The sequence below is a fragment of the Clupea harengus genome, chromosome 13 (genome assembly GCF_900700415.2).
Source record: "Clupea harengus chromosome 13, Ch_v2.0.2, whole genome shotgun sequence".
NCBI classification, from domain to species: Eukaryota; Metazoa; Chordata; class Actinopteri; order Clupeiformes; family Clupeidae; genus Clupea; species Clupea harengus.
In genome coordinates, this window is record NC_045164.1 from 27,221,771 (window position 1) to 27,243,480 (window position 21,710).

A 21,710-nucleotide genomic window follows, 5' to 3' on the forward strand; every position below is an offset into this window, starting at 1 on the left:
TGCTGGGAAGAGTTGGACAAAATCGAAATATACATTTCAAGGATTTAAGCAGGATAATTCACTCAAGCACACTGACAAACATATGACTGGATCAAATAATAATAATAAAAAACACTAATGAAAATACAATCAAGTTTGGACAGTAGAGTGATGACTGACATTCACATGTTTTAGGGTGAATTATGTCCTCAATCAATGGATTCCCCAGGAGGATATAGATGAGGCTTTGCATTATGTAGATTTCGTTGTCACACATAATGGGTCTAAACTTAACATTAAAAGTCATTTCTGACCGGACAGGAGAGATGTCAACAGAACAAAATACAAGACTTGAAACTGGCAACTATGCTTAACGCTAGAATACGTGAATATTATAAATATTGGTCTAGTCTTATGCTTTCAAGAATCTTTAATTTCCACCTTTCACACGTCCACAATTAACATAAATGGCTAAAAATGGCTAAAAGTGAGTAAAAACTATTCGTTCGCTCAAGTAACATTCTTACCTAAGTTCAGTTTACTGTTCTCGAGTCGAGACACGAGGAACTTTCAAACGTCTTCTCCTGCATGTAAACAAAACGGGGAGGAACGGAAAAGTTCTGTTTACGGTTGCTAAGCGCTGCATTCTTTAGCCTTTCTCTGACTTGGGCAGCCTAGCTAAAATGCTTATACCTCGGGTCGACGTTTTTCTTGTTTTCAATTATTGAAGAACACCATAGTTGTTTCAACTCCCTGTTATAAGAATAATGTTGTTGATAAAATCGAGAAAGTGAGTGACCAATCTCCATTCATCTATCTTGTAAATCTTCTAGAGAAAGTAGCCTACCTTAGCTATTCTTGCAATACCTCCATCTCAGGCCTTCTGGGATTTGACTGCTGCAGATCTTATGGAAAAGCATTAGGTTACTGAAACCCCACATAACAACACCTTTTCGAGCATCTAAAAATGTGCATAGTTGGCACACTAAATGTAGCCCACACTGTATGATATTTCACACTGTTTACGTCATCATATGTTGTCCACTTACATGTAATGGTCATTGGTATCGATAGGGTTCTCAATTCTTTGTTTCTTTTCAGTAGGGTCGGCCTAGACATAAAACTATTGTGGTAAGTCTCCTTAATCCTCCATTTTGTCACACACAAACTGTCCAGTATTTTTACCAGTGTTTCTATACATTCCTATTAGGCTGCAAATGTTTTAAAATAGTTTAGGAATTCAGACATAATGCTGAAGGCAGACGTAGGCTACTGTTTTAATGAGCAGATGTAGCTTGACCCTTTAAAAAAAAAAAAAAAAAAAAAACATTTTAACGAAAGTGTAACAAAAGTGAGATATCAAGAGAGCGATTGTTTTTTTATTTTTGATTACTTGGCTATTAGCGAAGTATAAATAGTCTAATTTTAAGGAACTGATGCTAAGTAACCGGTGGATAAACATGTAATATATGAAAAGTGTCACCCACCTACGAGTGTAGCCTAGGGAAAACTGATTCAGTTGTAGTCATATGTAAGCATGTTTGTATTAACTAATATGCATAACTGTGGATAAAAGTCTTCAAGAAAAGACTGAATACAAAAGAACTACAGTTCCATCCAAGTAATTGCAATTAAATGTTGTTATAGATCTTATCCACTAGATGGCAGTGTATGCGCTACAGAGGTCGTATGTTCCAGTAGGTGTGCATTCTGACGTCAATGCAAGATGTTTTCCTCCCTGAGCTCCGTCGGTTGCATTAAGTGGCCCTCCGTGCATAGCCATACATGTGTGTTAATGAGCAACGACCCCGGCCAAGACAGTCAAAATGAAGCACTCGTGTCACACATGAGGATTTTCGGAAATATTTAATAAAAGTAATTACTGTTCTTACATTTATCATTGAGACATTCCTCAGTATTCTTGGGCAACAGTATGCAATGGTTTCACGTAACCATTATGTGTTTCATAACGTACACTTTGTACAAAACCAAAATGCGGACTTTCTTGTATAAAAAATATAAGTTAATTTAAATGTAACTCTAATTAAGAAAATAACAATAGTATAATAATAATTAATAATGAAAATAATAATTAATAATTATAATAGTTGCTAAACATAGTGCAGACATGAGGAGAACATTGGTTCAGACAGGATGGGATTGGATGGGGGTGTACAATGCTATGGAGCTTCTAACTTGGGTAAGGTTGGGGATGTGTGTGTGGGGTGGGTTGGGCTGGGGATGTGTGTGTGTGTGGGGTGGGGTGGGTATGTGTGTGTGTGTGTGGGGTGGGGATGTGTGTGTGTGTGTGTGGGGGGTGCTGGGGTAGGGGTGGGGGGCGGGGGCAGGGCAGTCATAAGCCATTGGACCACAGTCAGAAAGTGCACGACTGCCACAGTTAGCACCATAAGAGTGGATAGCTTACTTCTGCCAAAACAAAGTTTCATATAACGCAACTCTCTGCATGTGTACATGACCACACACACACACACACACACACACACACACAAACACACACACACACACACACACACACACACACATGCACAGATTTACCAAACTGGAAGCTGATTTGAAAAGTAACACAGGTTACTAACACCCACACTTGTGTCCCTCTCCAAAACACACACACACCACACGCAAACACACACGCAAACACACACACCACACACACACACACACACACACACACACACACACACACACACACACACACACACACACACATAACCAGACCACATCCCAAACTATTTTGTGATTATAATAATTACATTCACTCATTTGTCCTGTCCACAGTTTAGCTGACATGATCAGTCAGCTAGGACTTGCATCTCAGAAACGAAAGGAGCACTAAGGTGAGTTCCCCAAGGAGAGTGACTCCCAACGAAAGCGTGACGTGACGTGACGTTTGCTCAGTGTTGCGCTGACACTGTGGCTTTGGAGGGGGGGGGGGGGGGGCTAGGGCAGGGGCAGGGGGGCTAGGGTGGCAGAATCGCAGTGTCACAACATTACAGCAATTGTTTTTTTGTCAGATGTGATGTGCTGGCAGGGTCTACTGTGTCCCCTCCACAGTGTCATCTGGATCCCGGCTCTTCTCACACTCAGCGATGGGGCAGGGCTCAGATTCTGATCGGGCTAGGGTTCTGATCTGGCGTGCAGCCTCGCACATTTCATTTTGCACGCTCATCGCTTAGATGCTGCATCTGGAGGGAGGAGTGAACGAGCGCCGACAGCTGTGACGCGCCAAGATGGCGAACGAAGACACATACTCCAATGGCGTCCTGTCAAGATGGCGAACAAAGACACATACTCCAATGGCGTCCTGTCAAGATGGTGAACAAGGTCATACTCCAATGGTGTCCTGCCAAGATGGCGAACAAAGACACATACTCCAATGGCGTCCTGTCAAGATGGTGAACAAGGTCATACTCCAATGGCGTCCTGTCAAGATGGCGAACAAAGACACATACTCCAATGGTGTCCTGCCAAGATGGCGAACAAAGACACATACTCCAATGGCGTCCTGTCAAGATGGCGAACGAAGACACATACTCCAATGGCGTCCTGTCAAGATGGCGAACGGCGATCCACAAAGCTTTTGACCTTAGGCATCGTGATGTTGATAAATGGTCCCACACAGATTTGAGGTGCGTGTCCAATGTCATGATCAGATCGGGGTTGCGTTCTGCTCGGTATCAGCCTCATCTTCTCATCCGTGGGCTTTTGACTTAACTGCCCCCCCCCCCCCCCCCCCACCCCCCGAAGAAATGCCCCCACAAACACTTCAAACACAGCAGGACTGAAGGCAGGACATGGCTTTCCATGGCTAATGTAGGCATTTTTCATCAATCCTTGTTTAAAAATAAATATTATAAGAAATAACAAACGAACATATTCTGTGTCTTCTTCTGCCTCCACATTGAAACAAGAACAGTTTCTACAACAGAGTGTCTCTCAGTTCATTCAAATGGGAGGTCGATTACAAAGTGTGTGTTTGTGTGTGTGTGTGTGTATGTGTTTGTGTGTCTGTGTGTGTGTGTGTGTGTGTGTCTGTCTGGTCTGTGTGTGTGTGTATGTGTGTCTGTGTGTCTGTCTCTGTGTGTGTATGTGTGTCTGTGTGTCTGTCTCTGTGTGTGTATGTGTGTGTGTGTGTGTGTGTGTGTGTGTGTGTGTGTGTGTGTGTGTGTGTGTGTGTGTGTGTGAACATATGTGTTCATGCGCGTGCCCTTCTGTTCAGCCTCTATAGAGCTCAGTGCAGTAAGTGCCAGTACCATTGGATGCCCTAACATGGAGCCCATTGGTCCAAGAGTAGTCTTAAACTAACCCAATGAGCAAAAGCCAACATGTACAGCAGGTTCTACAACACCGCAGGCCTAGGGGTGGGGTACTGAGGTGTGTGTCTGGGGGGGGGGGGGGGGGGGGGGGGGTGGGGTGCTGAGGTGTATGTCTGGGGGGGTGGAACATTGTGACTTTCAGACAGTTCTTGCGGGGATCAGCATGATGTATACCATCCCCTGCACAACCCACTTGCATGAGCTGTGAATCTGTGAATATTATATAGAACTTTATAGATATTTTATTTGTGCCATCTTCACACAAAATAGGCTGTATCTCTTCATTCAAGTACTGCAAAAAATTGTTTTTGCTCCAAGTAACAGGAAACATCCTTGAGACACACTAGCGGTGTGGTGAGTTGGCCTTGCCACATGCATCTTTACTAAACATTCCTTCCGTCTCTGTTCAAAAAAAAAAGAAAAAAAAGAGCAAACAAACCTAAAAACAAAAGGTCCAAAGCTTGGCGTGTGACTGGTTGACCACAGCAGGAGAGAAGGACCAGTTTGCACTCTGACCCCTCTTCAGTTTAGTCAAGATTTCACACATCCTGCACCGCAAGAACAGATGGGTTCAGCTTCATAAGGCCCCTTTAAATCAGACCACAAAAACAAACAAATAAAAATGAGGAAAATAAACCCCATATTAAAACAAATGAAAGAAACGTAAAAATGCAAAGCGAAACAAAAAGAAAAAAAACTCCTGACACAGTCCCGTCAGACGGTTCCCAAATGGAGTGGACTTCAGGTGTGTGGGGCGGGGCCAGCGCAGGGGCGCCGGGAGCCGTGACCCCGGGAGCCGTGACCTCTGGGAGCCGTGACCCCTGGGAGCCGTGACTTTATTAAAAAAAAACAAAAAAACTTCTACAGTTTCATCTTGTCTTGTCTCGTCATTTCGTCATCTTCTTTTGTGTCTGTGTCCTCTCTCTCCCGTGGTGAAATTAAAAACAATATCACCTTTTTGAATCCCTGCCTGACCTCCCTTGGCCACCTCCTGTCCCATGCGGGATATATGGAGCTCTCTCTCTCTCTCTCTCTCTCTCTCTCTCTCTCTCTCTGTGTCTCTCTCAGGGCAGGAGCAGTCTGCGGCAGGGGTGGAGGTTGGGGTTCGCTGGGCCGCTGGGTGTTCCGTTGGGCTCCCTCAGTTGTCCACCTTCACGGGGCCCGAATCGGCCGGCTCGCCTTCCTCCTCCGCCACGTCGGCCGGGACCCAGCCTGAGGTCTCCTCCCCTTTCACGATCCGCTCCCACTGGCTCAGGTTCTCCCTGCACACACACACACACACAACACATCTGTTAAAACACAGGCAATCTGCACACCACACACACCACACACACACACACACACACACACACACACAACACACACACACACACACACACACACACACACACACACACACACCACACAACACACACACACAACACATCTGTCAACACAGGCAATCTGCACACACACACACACACAAACACACACACAGCACACACACACACACACACACACCACACACACACACACACACACACACACACACACAACACATCTGTCAACACAGGCAATCTGCACACACACACACACACACACACACCCCAACAGGGCAGTCAACACAGGCAGTCTGCACACACACACACAACACATCTGGGCATCAATCGGCACACAACCCAGTCAACACAGCCAATCTGGGGCAGGTAGACTGGAGTCTGGGGCAGGTAGACTGGTGACCTGTCCAGGAGTCATTTCACCTGTTCAGGAGTAATTTCTTACTTAACCAGCAGCAGGTTCTACAGTTAGGATATTACAGTTCTAGCCTGATTGGGAGTGACCATGTCCTGTTCCAATGGTGTGATTAAATGCACATGTATTGTAGTACTTCTCAAATGTGTCTCCCCTCTCTGGCCGTGAAACAACCCTCTTAAGAAATGTGAGGAGGTTTTGGAACCTGTGTCGGTTCTGCCACATTACTCAGAAGTGGCCAGACTTCAGACTTCAGACTTCTGTGCGCTCGAAGCCAACGTAGATTTGTAAAGCTTAATGCCACGCAGATGTTTCTGAGTCAGTTCTCGCCCTGATGAATCAGTTTTCGGTTGAATCGGGTCGAGTCATTTGAAGTCATTTAAGGTCAAGCTGCAAGTCGAACTTGTGTCTGGGTTATGTGTGTGTTCAGTGTGCCTTGAGTCCCATACTTATATCTACTTGATCACTCCAATCTGTCCCCTAATTTGTGCAGTTTGGAGTGATATGCTATGCTGTTCTCTAATAACTATCTTAAAAAGAACTATGCTTTTGCTTTCATTCATACAGATTAAAAAAAAAGTATGTCAACTGCGTTATGAACAGTACCAGATCTCAATTTATTTATCTGTTTACAATTATAACGATAAAAATAAAAAAATAGCTCCTGGATCTATTCATCTGTCCTTCAACAGACACACAGGACTCCACACACACACACACAGGACTCCACACACACACACAGGACTACACACACACACACAGGACTCCACACACACACACACACACACAGGCCTCCACACACACACACACAGGCCTCCACAGACGCGTCGTTGTTCTTGCTATACTTTCTAGTCCGATTTGAGTCCACAGTTGCCAGGTGGTGCTCTTGTAGCGTAGTGACCAAAACATTGGAGGGTGTGCAGATGTCCGCACAGAGCCTTGCGTCCACCCTCCGATGACGAAATATACGCCACTCACACCCCAGCTGACCCTCGCAGAGTATGGCTGTGGTCGGATAGTCTCTTTTGCTTAGGGAGACTCCTAAAAGTGAAATTGGCAGCCATGATAAGCTGGTTAGGTTCTGGTTAAGACCCGCGTTAATACCCCCCGCTGTGGTTAAGACCCGCGTTAATACCCCCCGCTGTCGCATAATTAGTAGCCTAGTGTAAGTGCAATCGAATTCTCTTAGCACTGTGGTTGTCTTTTCCTAAGTTCTTATTAAATATCTTTCCTTGTCCTCATGACAAATTCCATTGAGGTCAAGAAAAAAGTGGTTAGGAAAGGACGTAGGACATCATGTTTTGACGATCCGACTGCAGCCAAACATGAAGCTGTAAGGCCTAGGTGGAAGAGGGACGTGCGCAAAGGCGTCTCCAATCTGTTAGGATATAAAAAGTGAAAAAATAAGAGAGAACAGAGCCAAGCCGTAGAAAAGGCTAAATAGTTGGTCACCCAATTTTCCCCATATAAAAGCATTTATTGATTGAGCATCCTTTGGTGTCCATGAACAAGTACCTAGCCAGCTAACATAACCACTATGGCTGAGTCACAGCCGTAATGATCGAAGTAACTAGCTAGCTACGTTGAAGTGCCGGGGTGGTGTGCGTTTCTCTTACATATTTGTAGGTTAACAATTTTGGTCCAAATTTAAGTCATTTTTGCAATTGCTAGCTACCTACATGCTAAATAGCTAACGTTACTTCAGAGATCAGGTCTGCCCACGTCATGCACAGATTCCCTCAACCCATCTCCTAGCTGAAGGAGAAGGAAATGAGCAGTATTTCATAAATATATATATATATATATATATTGAGAATATTTTTTACAGAGCAAGCCATGTGGCTAAAGGACAAAACAAAGTCTTGTGTCCATCCATTGTAATGTATATAGCTACTTACACACTATACTCACTACCCTTATTGAGCTTGCAATTCTTCTGCAGATTTAGTGTTATCTTCATTTAATTTAATAAGTTAAATTAAACTAAAGAATTATATTCTTTCACCTTTTTCCCAAATGTCCAGTGGCGCCCCTGTCTGGTGGGAGATAACGAGTTAATTGACTAAAGCGAGCCTTGAAGGCTGCGGATAAACGATGAAGAGCGAGGCACAGGCGAGGCTAGATGAGGGGGAGAAGAGTAACATCCTATTCCTGACCATTTGGGACAGAGCAAGGTAAAAGGGAATGAAATGATGAGAGCCATTTTCAACTTTAATATATCCCTGTTTCAACTACTGAACAACTAACCCACTGTAGCATATATATTTATATTTATATATTTATCCCTGCACTTCTCGCACTCTCCACTTCTTCTTTGCACTACTGTTGTGCAACATTTCACAGCTACTGTATATAGCCATTCCGCCTTGTACATACTTTCTTAAACTCCTTAGTCCATTGCACTGTTTGTTTGTTTGTATTGTATTGTATTGTATTGTATTGTGTTGTATATTTTGTGTAAGCACACTGAGAGTCACTTTACCAAGTCAAATTCCTTGTTTGTGCAAATTTACTTGGCCAATAAAACCTGATTCCGATTCTGATTCTGAACTTTAATATATCCCTGGTTAAAAAGCCCCCCTCAGCTCCCGAAGTTCATTTTCATCAGAACTCCCTTTAGCCTTCTCATGAAATATCAAAGCCGATATGAACCGTGTCCGAAAAGAAAGAACAAAAAGAAAGACAGAGAAACGGAGGGAAAGAAAAAATCGCCTCTCTCTTTCTTTTCTCGCCCATTCCTTTCAATTAGTGGCGCTGATGTCGTTTGTGCGCGCCGCCTCTGATCCCACAGTGAGCGGGGGGAGTTACGCTAACTAGCGCACACACACACACACACCACACACACACACACATACACACACACAACACACACACACACAGACAGGCGGGGCTGGGAGCGCTGGGAGTGATGCCCGTGGATTCCAGGCCCGGAACCTTGGTGCTGACGCACTGGCCTGGCTTCTCGAGCTGTATGCATTCCCGCCGGATCAAGGTCACAAAGACTCTAACACACCGGCCCGCCTCAGACGCACGGGGGGGGGGGGGGAGTTACGCTAACTAGCCACACCACACACACACACACACACACACACACACACACACACACACCACACACACCCACACCACAACCACACGCACACACACACACACACCACACACACCACACCACACACACACACACACACACACACACACCACACACACACACACACACCACACACACAAACACCCACGCACGCATTCTTAAACTCAAACTTTGATCTCCGGTGTCAAAGCACACTCAGCACACACTATATCATGATGAGTATTCAAGTCAGCCGGATGACTGCAGCCATGTCAAGAAGGCAAACAATACATTACATTTCTTGTCATCCAATCAGAGAGGGCGACAAAAACGTGCAGTGCCTGCCTGAACGCTTTCAGAATTTGACACGCAGGTGACATGGTCTGCGCTGCACAAGCAGGGAGACATTTAGTCACTTTTATGTCAGTGTTGTTGAGTAGCTCTTGGTGCCTGCACTATACAATGAGCCTTTACACTGAACCAGAGGAGACAGATGAGACATACATCTTTTACTAGCCATGAAAGCCTTCGTGTTCTGATACGATCTGATCAGGTTCTGATACGATATTGATCATTATTTAACTCCATGTATTGCTCTTGCTGCTTGCTTTTATTGATTTTATGTAAAGCACTTTGAACTGCAACTCTTGTACGAAACGTGCTATATAAATAAAGTCTTACTTACTTACTTACTTACATGTGTCTTAAGCACGCATGGGCACAGCGCTCAGCACACACTCTACATGACAGCATGTAAGGGATAATGTATAGTCTGACGGTCAGTATAGGGATAATGTATAGTCTGACGGCATGTAAGGGATAATGTATAGTCTGACGGCATGTAAGGGATAATGTATAGTCTGACGGCATGTAAGGGATAATGTATAGTCTGACGGCATGTAAGGGATAATGTATAGTCTGACGGTCAGTATAGGGATAATGTATAGTCTGACGGTCAGTATAGGGATAATGTATAGTCTGACGGTCAGTATAGGGAAATAAATCCTGACTGGACGAACAGCATCCCGACGCGGAGTAGAATATCTCTTTTTAAGTGATTTTATTGCCATTTCATGACTTCCGCTGGGGAAAAAATAGTTCTTCACACAAATAGAACGTTTAACTTGCTGACTTCAAGTTACACTGTATTTCCTTTACGGAAATACGACCACTTGCGGAATGATAAGAAGGATATGAAATAGAAGCACAAAACCAGTTGCCAATGGCAGTGGTCATTCATTTTTTTGCAGAGGTCATTATAAAGAAATATCAGAACTCTGAACATTGAGATGGCCCATGTACATGATCAAACATGAGTACACGTGCACACACACCCACACGAACACACACACACACACACACATGCACACACACACACACACACACACACGCACACACACCCAAACCCACACGAACACACACACACACACACACACACACACCCACACGAACACACACACACACACACACACACACACACACACACCCACACGAACACACACACACACACACACACACACACACACACACACACACACACACACACACACACACACAGCTGGTTTACTCACCTGCAGGCCTTCAGGAGGGGCTTGGCGGCGGGGAAGAGTTCAGCTAGTGTGGTGTAACACGGGATGGCGACAGCATTGTAGAAGCCCACCTGCCAATGGTGCGTTCAAGACGGAAAACACATTACTGCAGGGACATTTACAGGGCATGATGAAAAGGCTTTCCACAAACCAGATGGAAAAACATAGAGTGACCCCCCCCTGCTGACGTTAGTATGATCAAAACATAGTGTGACCCCCCCCTGCTGACGTTAGTATGATCAAAACATAGTGTGACCCCCCCTGCTGACGTTAGTATGATCATTAGGCGGACCCCGAGAGGAAACCTAAAGATGGGAGGGGGGGGTAATTAGGCTGTTCACTGACACAGGAATTGCAACGGAAAACTGGGAGATGTGTGGGAGAGCCAAAACTGTCTAGTATGGATGAAATGACTAGATGGTTGTGAAAGCTCTCAGATCTGAGATCAGATGACACGTCTAAAATGTGTGTTCTTCGGTCTCCATTGCATGGAATTAAGGCATAATATTTAAAATACTATTACAAAAAATATTAAAATACTATTACAAAAAATATTAAAATACTATTACAAAAAATATTAAAAAACACAAAAATAATCATATAGATAATCTGTCTGATGTCTTTATCCCTCACTAATTTGTTTTCTAGTATATGTGGATTTAAAGTGGGGTTTAAATCTCCACCACAAAATCATCATTCTGACGCAGTCATTTTGACACCAACTGTCCTGGAGGGACTGCGTACGTGTGTAACACCTACAGTATGCTCCTCCACAGAGACAGGCAGCAGCAGCAGCTGTGTGTGTGTGTGTGTGTGTGTGTGTATGTGTGTGTGTGTGTGTGGTGTGTGGTGTGTGGTGTGTGTGTGTGTGTGTGTGTGTGGTGTGTGGTGTGTGGTGTGTGGTGTGGTGTGGTGTGGTGTGGTGTGGTGTGGTGCGGTGTGTGCGTGTGCGTGTGCGTGCGTGTGTGTGTGGGGTGTGTGTGTGTGTGGTGTGTGTGTGTGCGTGTGTGTGTGTGTGTGTGTGTTTACCTGTCCCTGAGGGACCTCATCCTTCTTGTCTCTGTCCATCATGGGGATGGGCTGCATTCCTGTCTTCTTCATCTCGTCGCCCTGGGAGATAGAGAGAACCAGGGGGTGAAAGGTTAAAGGTCGAAGGTGCTCCACCATTAGGAAGAGACCCACAGAGACCCACATGTGCTACAGTGGTGCATGGAAGGCCTTTTCAGTTGAATATCTTCTTTAATGATATAATTATATTATCTTTAATATCTTCTACTCAAACAAAGGCCTACAGTAATAGTAAAGAATACTGAAGAATGATCATCGGGGCTGGTAAAGTATGAGTTAGTGTGGTTGAGTTTACAGGCAGAAGGCTGCAGAAGTACTTTATATAAAGTCCAATGAGCAATGAGATGGTTAGGAGATGGTGATTAAAAAACCCTTTCCAATTCTATGGTTTCAACAGGCCAAATGCACACGAACACAAAACATTTGTTATATTTGTCGAATATTAAAAAATACAATAAAAAAACTGCATCATTCTTGTGAGAATGGCCAGCCGTGATTCTCCAATAATCCATTCAGACACTCATAATAATGAGAGCTGTGATTCTGACACACAGCGTGATGCCGGTGAAGACGACTCTGTGAGGCGTACCTCAGCCCAGAACTCGGCGTAGATGTCGTTGGCCGTGATCCGTGTGACGGGCCACAGCTTGGTCACAGAGCAGAGGTCACAGGCCGTCATCATCAGGCCAATCACGCGGTCTCTACAGATGATAGACACCATTTTAGACCAATCATACAGCCTCCACAGAATACAGAGTAAAGCAACCACACACCCAATAATCAAATTATCCACATTCAAGCATATATTGTGTAGGTATACAACCCATGTATTTATTTCACTGTATTTATCCACATTCAAGCATATATTGTGTAGGTATACACTCCCTATAATCTACTTGACACGTTTCCCACTGGGAGTGCAGACAAAATGTGTGTAATGTTAGCAAATGGAATTACACAGTTTTCCAATTCATTAGACTTAATAAAGAGCTGGTGTCTGATGTTGATTTAATGTGGATTTTAATTAAGCTGCATAACTTGCTAGACTGAGAAAATGACTATGGCAAGACATGCATAAACCATGTTGTTGAAAAAAGTGTTAAACTAAACAAAAAAAGACACTTGTCTACCACAATTCCTTTGACATATAACTATCAGAGACCATCTAAAATGACAACTCTGCTCTGGCTTTTTTTTGTTAAACAGGTGTTTCAGACAGAGAACATTCCTGATGCACAGAGGCGTGGAAGTGGAGCCTAGCGACCTGCCGTGACCTGCCGTGACCTCTGACCTGTGCGCGTGGTTGTTGAAGTCCAGCGCCCCCGTGGTGTGCAGCTCGGCCAGCTGCTTGCGGTTGCTGAAGTACAGGGCAAGGTCGGTGGCGATGATGGCCTTGCGGATGATCTCGAGGACCTGCTCGTACTCGCTGGAAGTCAAGTTGGAGAAAATATTGTGCCCTTCCAGCTATGGGAAACAAAGAGATCAATAAAAAAGCAAATGCTCCACTTATGAGGCGTCCGGCTCAGCTAGACTGCAGCGTCATAGCTGAAGGGGTCCTCAGCGAGGAAGAGGGGGGGGGGGGGGGGGCACAGGGAAGGGGTTGGGGGGGGGGGGGGGGGGGTCACAGGGAAGGGGGGGGGGGGGGGGGGGTCACAGGGAAGGGGTTGGGGGGGGGGGGGCAGTCCTGTGTCAGGTCAGTGAACTCGTTGGCGAGACATTGTGAGAAACTGTCAGCGTGAAACAGTCCGTGTCGAAAGCCCCTCTCACGGCTTGTCCAAAAACGACAGTTTTAACCGCCGAAAGGAGGTGCGGTTAGCATACTTTTAGGCTAACGTTTCAAAGTCGTGCCAGATTTGATATTAATATCTGCCGTTTTTCGCCGGACCACGCACAGATCTTAAGAGAGATTGTGGTTAGAAGACTATGGTGTCGCTTTTCAACCCAACCCGGCTCCCAATGAACACTAGGTTTAGTTTTCCGGAAAATTCTAACAAATATGTTGACTTTGTAATGGATTTTGGGGAGCACCCCTATCCCTCAGGAAGGCTCACAGCCCGAAGGGATTTTGCTATAAGAGGCTTGCCTGACTGTAGAAGAAAACCCATGTGTGTGTGTCTGTGTGTGTGTGTGTGTGTATGCCTTCTGTCTGAGTATGGGCAATCAAAATTCATATATCCAAAGGAAAGTCCCTAAATTCACAGTCAGATATGACAGGAGAACAGAGAGTGAGGAAAGGAAACAGACAGGGCCACTTTGACTAAAAGAGCAGAACAGAGAAATATAGAGAGCAAAAAAGACTGAGAGGAAAATGGAGAGAGAGAGAGAGAGGGAGAGAGAGAGAGAGAGAGAGAGAGAGTAGAGGGAAAGCAAGAAAGACTGAGAGGAAAATGGTGAGAGAGAGAGAGAGCCTTTTCAGGGAGAGTGGAGGGAGAGCAAGAAAGACTGAGAGGAAAACAGAGAGAGAGAGAGAGAGAGAGAGAGCGAGAGTAGAGGTGAAGGCATCATATAAGGGATCTCTACCTGCAGGATGGACACGGTCTGGGAGAAGTGGTGCTGCTCCATGGTGGAGGTGGAGTAGAGGGCGGCCAGCGGGTGGTCGAACTTCTGCAGGTAGCTGTTGGAGTAGCCCCGGTGGTCCAGGTCATGACACAGACACGCTATCAGCAGGCCCTTCCTCTGGGGGTGGGAAAGAGAGGGAGAGAGAGAGACACGCTATCAGCAGGCCCTTCCTCTGGGGGGGGTGTGAAAGAGAGGGAGAGAGAGAGACACAGAGTCAGAGAGAGGAAGAGAGAGAGAGACAGAGTCAGAGAGAGGAAGAGAGAGAGACACGCTATCAGCAGGCCCTTCCTCTGGGTGTGTGTGAAAGAGAGGGAGTCACAGAGTCAGAGAGAGGAAGAGAGAGAGAGACAGAGTCAGAGAGAGGAAGAGAGAGAGAGAGACAGAGTCAAAGAGAGGAAGAGAGAGAGAGACAGAGTCAGAGAGAGGGAGAGGAAGAGAGAGAGACAGGCTATCAGCAGGCCCTTCCCCTGTGTGTGTGAAAGAGAGGGAGAGAGAGAGTCAGAGAGAGGGAGAGAGAGAGAGAGAGAGAGAGACAGAGTCAGAGAGAGGAAGAGAGAGAGAGAGAGAGACAGAGTCAAAGAGAGGAAGAGAGAGAGAGACAGAGTCAGAGAGAGGGAGAGGAAGAGAGAGAGACAGGCTATCAGCAGGCCCTTCCCCTGTGTGTGTGAAAGAGAGGGAGAGAGAGAGAGGCTATCAGCAGGCCTTTCCAAGCACACACACACACACACACGCACGCACGCACGCACACACTGTGTGTGTGAAAGAGAGGGAGTCACAGTCAGAGAGAGGAAGAGAGAGAGACAGAGTGGGAGACAATTGAGAAAGGGAGTTAGAGTGAGACAGTGAGAGAAGAAGAGATAGTGTCAGAATGAAAGAGAGAAAGAGAAAGAAAGAGAGAGAGAGAAAACCAAGGTCGAAGCACGACTTCAGTTGAAGTTGAGTTCATCTGACTGCCTGAAAATGTTTTCCATGTGTATAACATATCTCCGACGGTTTCTAGCACTGGAAGATAGAAATCTGAGTTCTCACCTCCAGCTCGGTGAAGATGCCGGAGACCTTCTGCAGGATGGCGTACATGCAGTGCGCCACCGTCACCGCGTGCTTCCAGTTGTGGTACGGCACGCGCCGGTAGTTCTTCCGCACGGACATGGTGAAGCGGCACAGTTTCTCCAGCTCGAAGCTGTAAGTGGGGGAGACTGACAATGAGAAGGGTGTGGGGCCTGAACTGCTTCCATCTGTGATCAAATACCAACAGATGTTTAATTTACTCCGCTCGCTCACTAGTTATTCAAATGTTCTACAGCGAACTGAACGTTTCTGATAGGTGAAAATTCACCCTAGTTACCTCAGGACTCCGGAGCTGCATATAAGTATATTTATTAGACAGACAACAATTGCAATCGGGCTCACTCCCAGCACAAGGCTGAAAGTGAAGCCATGATAAACACATCGCACAAGGTTTATATAGACAGAAGTTGAGCGTTCAGCAGGGAAAACCACGTGGTGGATTTCTGATGTCCGAGGCAAGGATGGAAGTTTTGCAAGGTCGGAAGAAGCACAGTTCGAACCTTCTTATCACCTCTGGTCTAAACATGCTCTTGTACATATGCAGACTAAGTGGCACCTAATATTCTAAGTTACACACACGCAGAAACACAGAAAAGCCATGTTCCTGCATACATAAGTACATGATTCATATAAGGTAATTAATAATACAAGGCACTTGATTATTATATTCTTAAGTCAATAACAGTGTTTGGAAATTATCTCCATCAGTTTCCCCTTCAGGTCTATGACAATTTTCCAAAGCCTTGTTTTCCAGAGGGATATGTTAGAAATAAAATGGGGTTTTATGCCCGGCTTAATGAAACTGATATTACATACACACCTGGATTAACGGCGCAAAGAGCACCTAAAGGCCATCTTGCATACCTGGTTTTCCCACAGGAGTTGTGGATCATGTGCACAAAGACCGCGGGCCAGAACTCCTCGAAGGGGCTGATGTCAAAGTGGTACCTGGGGGAGAGAGGCAGCAGAACAGGCTGATCTTTATCTTTTCACCCACTCTGAGACTCCAACAGCAATGGTCCAAACATCACACACGCACACACGCACGCACACATGCACACACACCTATGAGGGGCCGTGAGGGACATTATTCAGAATACCCTCTCACACACACAACTGAAAAGCTCTCACACACACATATGAAATGCTCTCACACACACTACTGAAAAACTATACGCTCACACACACAACTGAAATGCTCTCTCACACACATATGAAATGCTCTCACACACACTACTGAAAATTGATACGCTCACACACACAACTGAAATGCTCTCACACACACATATGAAATGCTCTCACACACACTACTGAAAAGCTATACGCTCACACACACTACTGAAATGCTCTCACACACACTACTGAAAAGCTCTCACACACACATATGAAAAGCTCTCACACACACTACTGAAATGCTCTCACACACACTACTGAAATGCTCTCACACACACTACTGAAAAGCTCTCACACACACATATGAAAAGCTCTCACACACACATATGAAAAGCTCTCATACACACATATGAAAAGCTCTCATACACACATATGAAAAGTTTTTATTTGGTTTTATTTATAGTTTTCTTAACTCCAATATCTTCAAGCCTCTTAATGTACAAGGACAGCTCAGAAAGTTTAAACATATGAGTTCCTTTTTTAATAGCTACATTCTTCCATGTACTCGATAAGCTCGACAAATGCTATTGACTTTTGACATTTTTCATCGTCACATTTGTCAATTTATAACAGCACATTCCTCATATGATCAGGTTTGATGTGCGAAAAGATGAAAAGACACGCTCAATCTGCGCCAATTTTACCGTTTTTCTGCGGTAGCTTACTGGTACTGAAATGCGCCTTTGTTGGTGCTATGGTAATGATGTTGAAGCAAATCTTTAATAAAATATTACAGTAGGCTACTTATACATATAAAAGATACAAATGCAAATATGGTTTTAAAACAAACAAGAAAACACAAACATGCGTAAATAACTGCTTGATTTAGGTCAAAACTTAATATCTCATTAAAACAAAAAAATTAGCAGTTTCACTTGGGCACCCCTTCTAATATCTTTTAGTAGGATATAAGCTAATTGTGTGCCAAATTTCATGCTTTTATCACTCTTGTCACGATCGAGTTGTTAAGCCAACTTGGCCTTCTGATGACAGCTTCTAACCATGGTTACTGTTGCTAACGAACTCAGACAAACAAACATGCGACAAAGTAATTTGCTATGGAGTAATGCTGGGAGCGTTGCTCTCTATCCATTGAATAGGGAATGTATTTCACGTATGTGTAGAACATATTTAGAATCGCTGACCTTACATAAAACGGCAGTGAAAAAGCCCAGAGACAGGAGGTAAACAGTACCTCTGCCTCAATGAGGGGGTCGTATGAGAACATGTCAGCATGCTAACGTTATACTTATTAGCAGCGAGGCTAGCTAGCTACTATGTGTTCCAATGGGTTTTTGGTCTAAGCGTTAGCAGCAACCTAACAATAACGGTTGACAGCTTCAGTTAAGACCTACAATACTTTGCAACACTGGTGTAGCACATGAACAACTAACCGAGCCGATGTAGACACATAAAAAGTCGTGTAGATAGCTTTATTCACATCAAATATTTCCCATTAACAGGCTCCCGAGACGCCGCCATCTTGGTTCGATTTTTTTGATAACTCCCGCCCCTAGGCTTACAGATCACACACACGCCGAACTGATTGGCTCTCATTCCGTTTTCCCATTCCACCTTCCGTTTCAAGTGAAATACCTTCCGTTTCAAGTGAAATACCTTCCGTTTCAAGTGAAATGCCTTCCGTTTACACTGAAATTCAGGGACATTATTCAGAATACCCTCTCACACACACATATGAAAAGCTCTCACACACACATATGAAATGCTCTCACACACACTACTGAAAAGCTCTCACACACACTACTGAAAAGCTCTCATACACACAGAGCTTTTCATATGTGTGTATGAGAGCTTTTCATATGTGTGTGTGAGAGCTTTTCAGTAGTGTGTGTGAGAGCATTTCAGTAGTGTGTGTGAGAGCTTTTCATATGTGTGTGTGAGAGCTTTTCAGTAGTGTGTGTGAGAGCATTTCAGTTGTGTGTGTGAGCGTATAGCTTTTCAGTAGTGTGTGTGAGAGCATTTCAGTAGTGTGTGTGAGAGCATTTTAGTTGTGTGTGTGAGCGTATCGATTTTCATATGTGTGTGTGAGAGCATTTCATATGTGTGTGTGAGAGCATTTCAGTTGTGTGTGTGTGAGTGTACAGTTTTTCATATGTGTGTGTGAGAGCATTTCATATGTGTGTGAGAGAGCATTTCAGTTGTGTGTGTGAGCGTATAGTTTTTCAGTAGTGTGTGTGAGAGCATTTCATATGTGTGTGTGAGAGCATTTCAGTTGTGTGTGTGAGCGTATAGTTTTTCAGTAGTGTGTGTGAGAGCATTTCATATGTGTGTGTGAGAGCTTTTCAGTTGTGTGTGTGAGAGGGTATTCTGAATAATGTCCCTCACGGCCCCTCATACACACACACGCACGCACGCGCACGCACGCACGCACACACGCACGCACGCACGCACGCACGCAAGCACACATGCACACGCACGCACGCACGCACGCACGCAAGCACGCACGCACACACACGCGCACACGCACGCACGCACGCAAGCACGCACGCACGCACACACACGCACGCACACATGCACACACACACGCACGCACACATGCACACACACGCACGCACGCACGCACGCACGCAAGCACAGACGCACACACACACACACACATACACACACACACACACACACACACACACACACCTGATATTGACCACATGAAGCAATCATACAGAAACTGGGCTTGTGTGCACCTTACAAAAACACAGCCAGAAAGATATTTTGAAGACGAAAAAAACGCTGAGTTTCCATGGCCTGAGCCAATTCCTCCGCTTTCAGAGTTGTTTGTACACTCATTCCCAACCCAGACTTGAGTTGACATTGTGGTTACGATTGTACACATTGAGGCAGACAGAAAAGAGTCCAGTGCCTTCTGAGGTGAGGAGAGGAGAGGACTCAAACTTCACATCTGAACCCCCATCTTAAGGACACACACGCTGTGATCACGGCACCAGGTGATGTCATCATGACTCACATGTTGACGTCTGTTGATCTGTGTTTCAAACCCAGAGATGATTCCATTCCCCTCTCACTCTCTACCTCTCCCTCACGTTACCGCTCTAAAAGACCACAGGGCTCAGACCATTCTGGAAATATAGTGTGTCAGTATCAAGCTGTCTCAGGGGTCATAGTCATTAGGTTTGACCGGAGCTTGTGTGGATGTCTCACCTCTAGGCATGACGTAATGAACTGAGAAGGGTCAGGGGTCTGAGGGTCAGTTCATGCTGCTGTGGCCATAGATATATAAAAAGGCTAGATGTCTCGTCCAACGGAGTTGGTTTCTTACAAATGTTATTAACGTGGTTATAATTCGGGATGCTTTTTGGATATTTTTAAGAAAATAACATAATTATTCATAAGTATGCGGTGTCATAACTACATCTCTGACGTTTATAACAAACAAACCCGTTTAAAAATCGGTTGAAAATTGAGCAAGTTATGGTTATTTAAAAAGTACATACCACTACCAACACAATGTTATGGGTGAGCGAGCTGCCTGGGGCAAGATGGCCGTCATGTGCGGACGTTCGACTTCGTTGGCTGGCAACGCGGACGAGACATCTAGCCTTTATATATATCTATGGCTGTGGCCTCTGCCCTGACTGGCACAGAAGAACCCCTCACACAGTAGCTGACTGCTTCCAGGTCAGTACAGTGGCAACAGAACAACCCCTCACACAGCAGCTGACTGCTTCCAGGTCAGTACAGTGGCAACAGAACGACCCCTCACACAACAGCTGACTGCTTCCAGGTCAGTACAGTGGCAACAGAACGACCCCTCACACAGCAGCTGACTGCTTCCAGGTCAGTACAGTGGCAACAGAAACTACAAATAAAGCCAGAAACAATACCCTACAGCAGTGCCTGTTTGCCAAAGGCAGGTGTCTGCGTATTTATCAAGGTGTGAAATGTACAGTACGTGCTGGATAGCTTAAGGCGAGGCTCAACGGCTGGTCAAATCAGAATGTGGTGAAGTTGTAATACGAAGGAATTTGTAGGGCAAACTTCTATTCATTCTAAAGACCTACGTGGACTGTAAAGTCTGCTGCCATACAGTGACTTTTGTTTTTCTTTGACTTGCGCAGACATTGCTATTAAAGCTGACATACTGTGTTCAACTTCTGTGATACTTCTGAGTGCTGTGTGCTGTGTGCTGTGTGTGTGTGTGTGTGTGTGTGTGTGTGTGTATCAGACCCCATCCTGTGAGGGGAGAGTGTTTAACTTGTGTGATACTTCTGAGTGCTGTGTGTGTGTGTGTGTGTGTGTGTCAGACCCCGTCCTGTGAGGGGAGAGTGGATATGGTGGCGGTGGTGGTGGTGGCAGCAGCAGTACATGGGTTAGGGTTAGGGTTAGGGTGTGTGTGTGTGTGTGTGTGTGTGTGTGTGTGCACTCACACTTCAATCTTCTTGTACATGGGTTAGGGTGTGTGTGTGTGTGTGTGTGTGTGTGTGTGTGTGTGTGTGTGTGTGTGTGTGTGTGTGTGTGTGTGCACACTCACACTTCGATCTCCTTGTACATGGGCGTGGGGAAGTTGAGCTGTGCCAGAGACTTCCACTCCTCCGAGGTGCAGATGCTGTGATAGGACAGCTTCTCCATCGTCACCCTGTAGATGCACTCCGAGTGACGAATACGATGGTACATCTGAGGAGAGGAGAGAGGAGAGGAGAGGAGAGGAGAGGAGGAGAGAGGAGGAGAGGAGATGAGAGGAGAGGAGAGGAGAGGGGAGGAGAGGAGAGGAGAGGGGAGGGGAGGGGAGGAGAGGAGAGGACAGGAGGAGAGGAGAGGAGAGGGGAGGAGGAGAGGAGAGGAGAGGAGAGGGGAGGAGAGGAGAGGAGAGGAGGAGAGGAGAGGGGAGGAGAGGGAGAGGAACAGATGACAAGAGAACAGAAGGGAGGAGAAGAGAATAGAGGAGAGGAGATGTTGAAAAGTTGAGAGAATATGACAGCAGAAAAGACAAGAGTAGAGAAGAAAAGAAGAGACGAGACGAGAGGGGAAGAGAGGACAGAAGAGAAGAGAGGATTCATCACTTAGTCAGGTCAGCCAACAGAGAAACAGGCCGATAAACAGACCAACAAGGAGACAGAGGTGTGTGTGTGAGCAACAAGGAGACAGAGATGTGTGTGTGAGCAACAAGGA

The 21,710-nt window shown here is 45.4% G+C and overlaps 1 protein-coding gene across 5 annotated transcripts in view; it reads right to left on the reverse strand.

Moving 5' to 3' along the window:
• Positions 1-4,721: 4,721 nt before the first annotated feature.
• The window catches only part of pde10a (phosphodiesterase 10A), a 114,325-nt gene continuing 97,336 nt past the window's right edge, over positions 4,722-21,710 (reverse strand). For 3 of the 5 annotated variants that reach the window (XM_031578788.2, XM_031578785.2, XM_031578784.2), the window contains exons 14-22: positions 21,073-21,215; positions 16,257-16,340; positions 15,354-15,504; positions 14,286-14,441; positions 13,057-13,229; positions 12,355-12,466; positions 11,727-11,807; positions 10,680-10,768; positions 4,722-5,575 (exon numbers count right to left, since the gene is read on the reverse strand). In XM_031578788.2, coding sequence (XP_031434648.1) covers positions 5,452-5,575; positions 10,680-10,768; positions 11,727-11,807; positions 12,355-12,466; positions 13,057-13,229; positions 14,286-14,441; positions 15,354-15,504; positions 16,257-16,340; positions 21,073-21,215 — 1,113 coding nt within the window. In that variant the 3' untranslated portion in view covers positions 4,722-5,451. Of the gene's footprint in view, positions 5,576-10,679; positions 10,769-11,726; positions 11,808-12,354; positions 12,467-13,056; positions 13,230-14,285; positions 14,442-15,353; positions 15,505-16,256; positions 16,341-21,072; positions 21,216-21,710 lie in introns of those variants that run through there. The other 2 variants (XM_031578786.2, XR_006152756.1) reach the window with 2 other exon arrangements.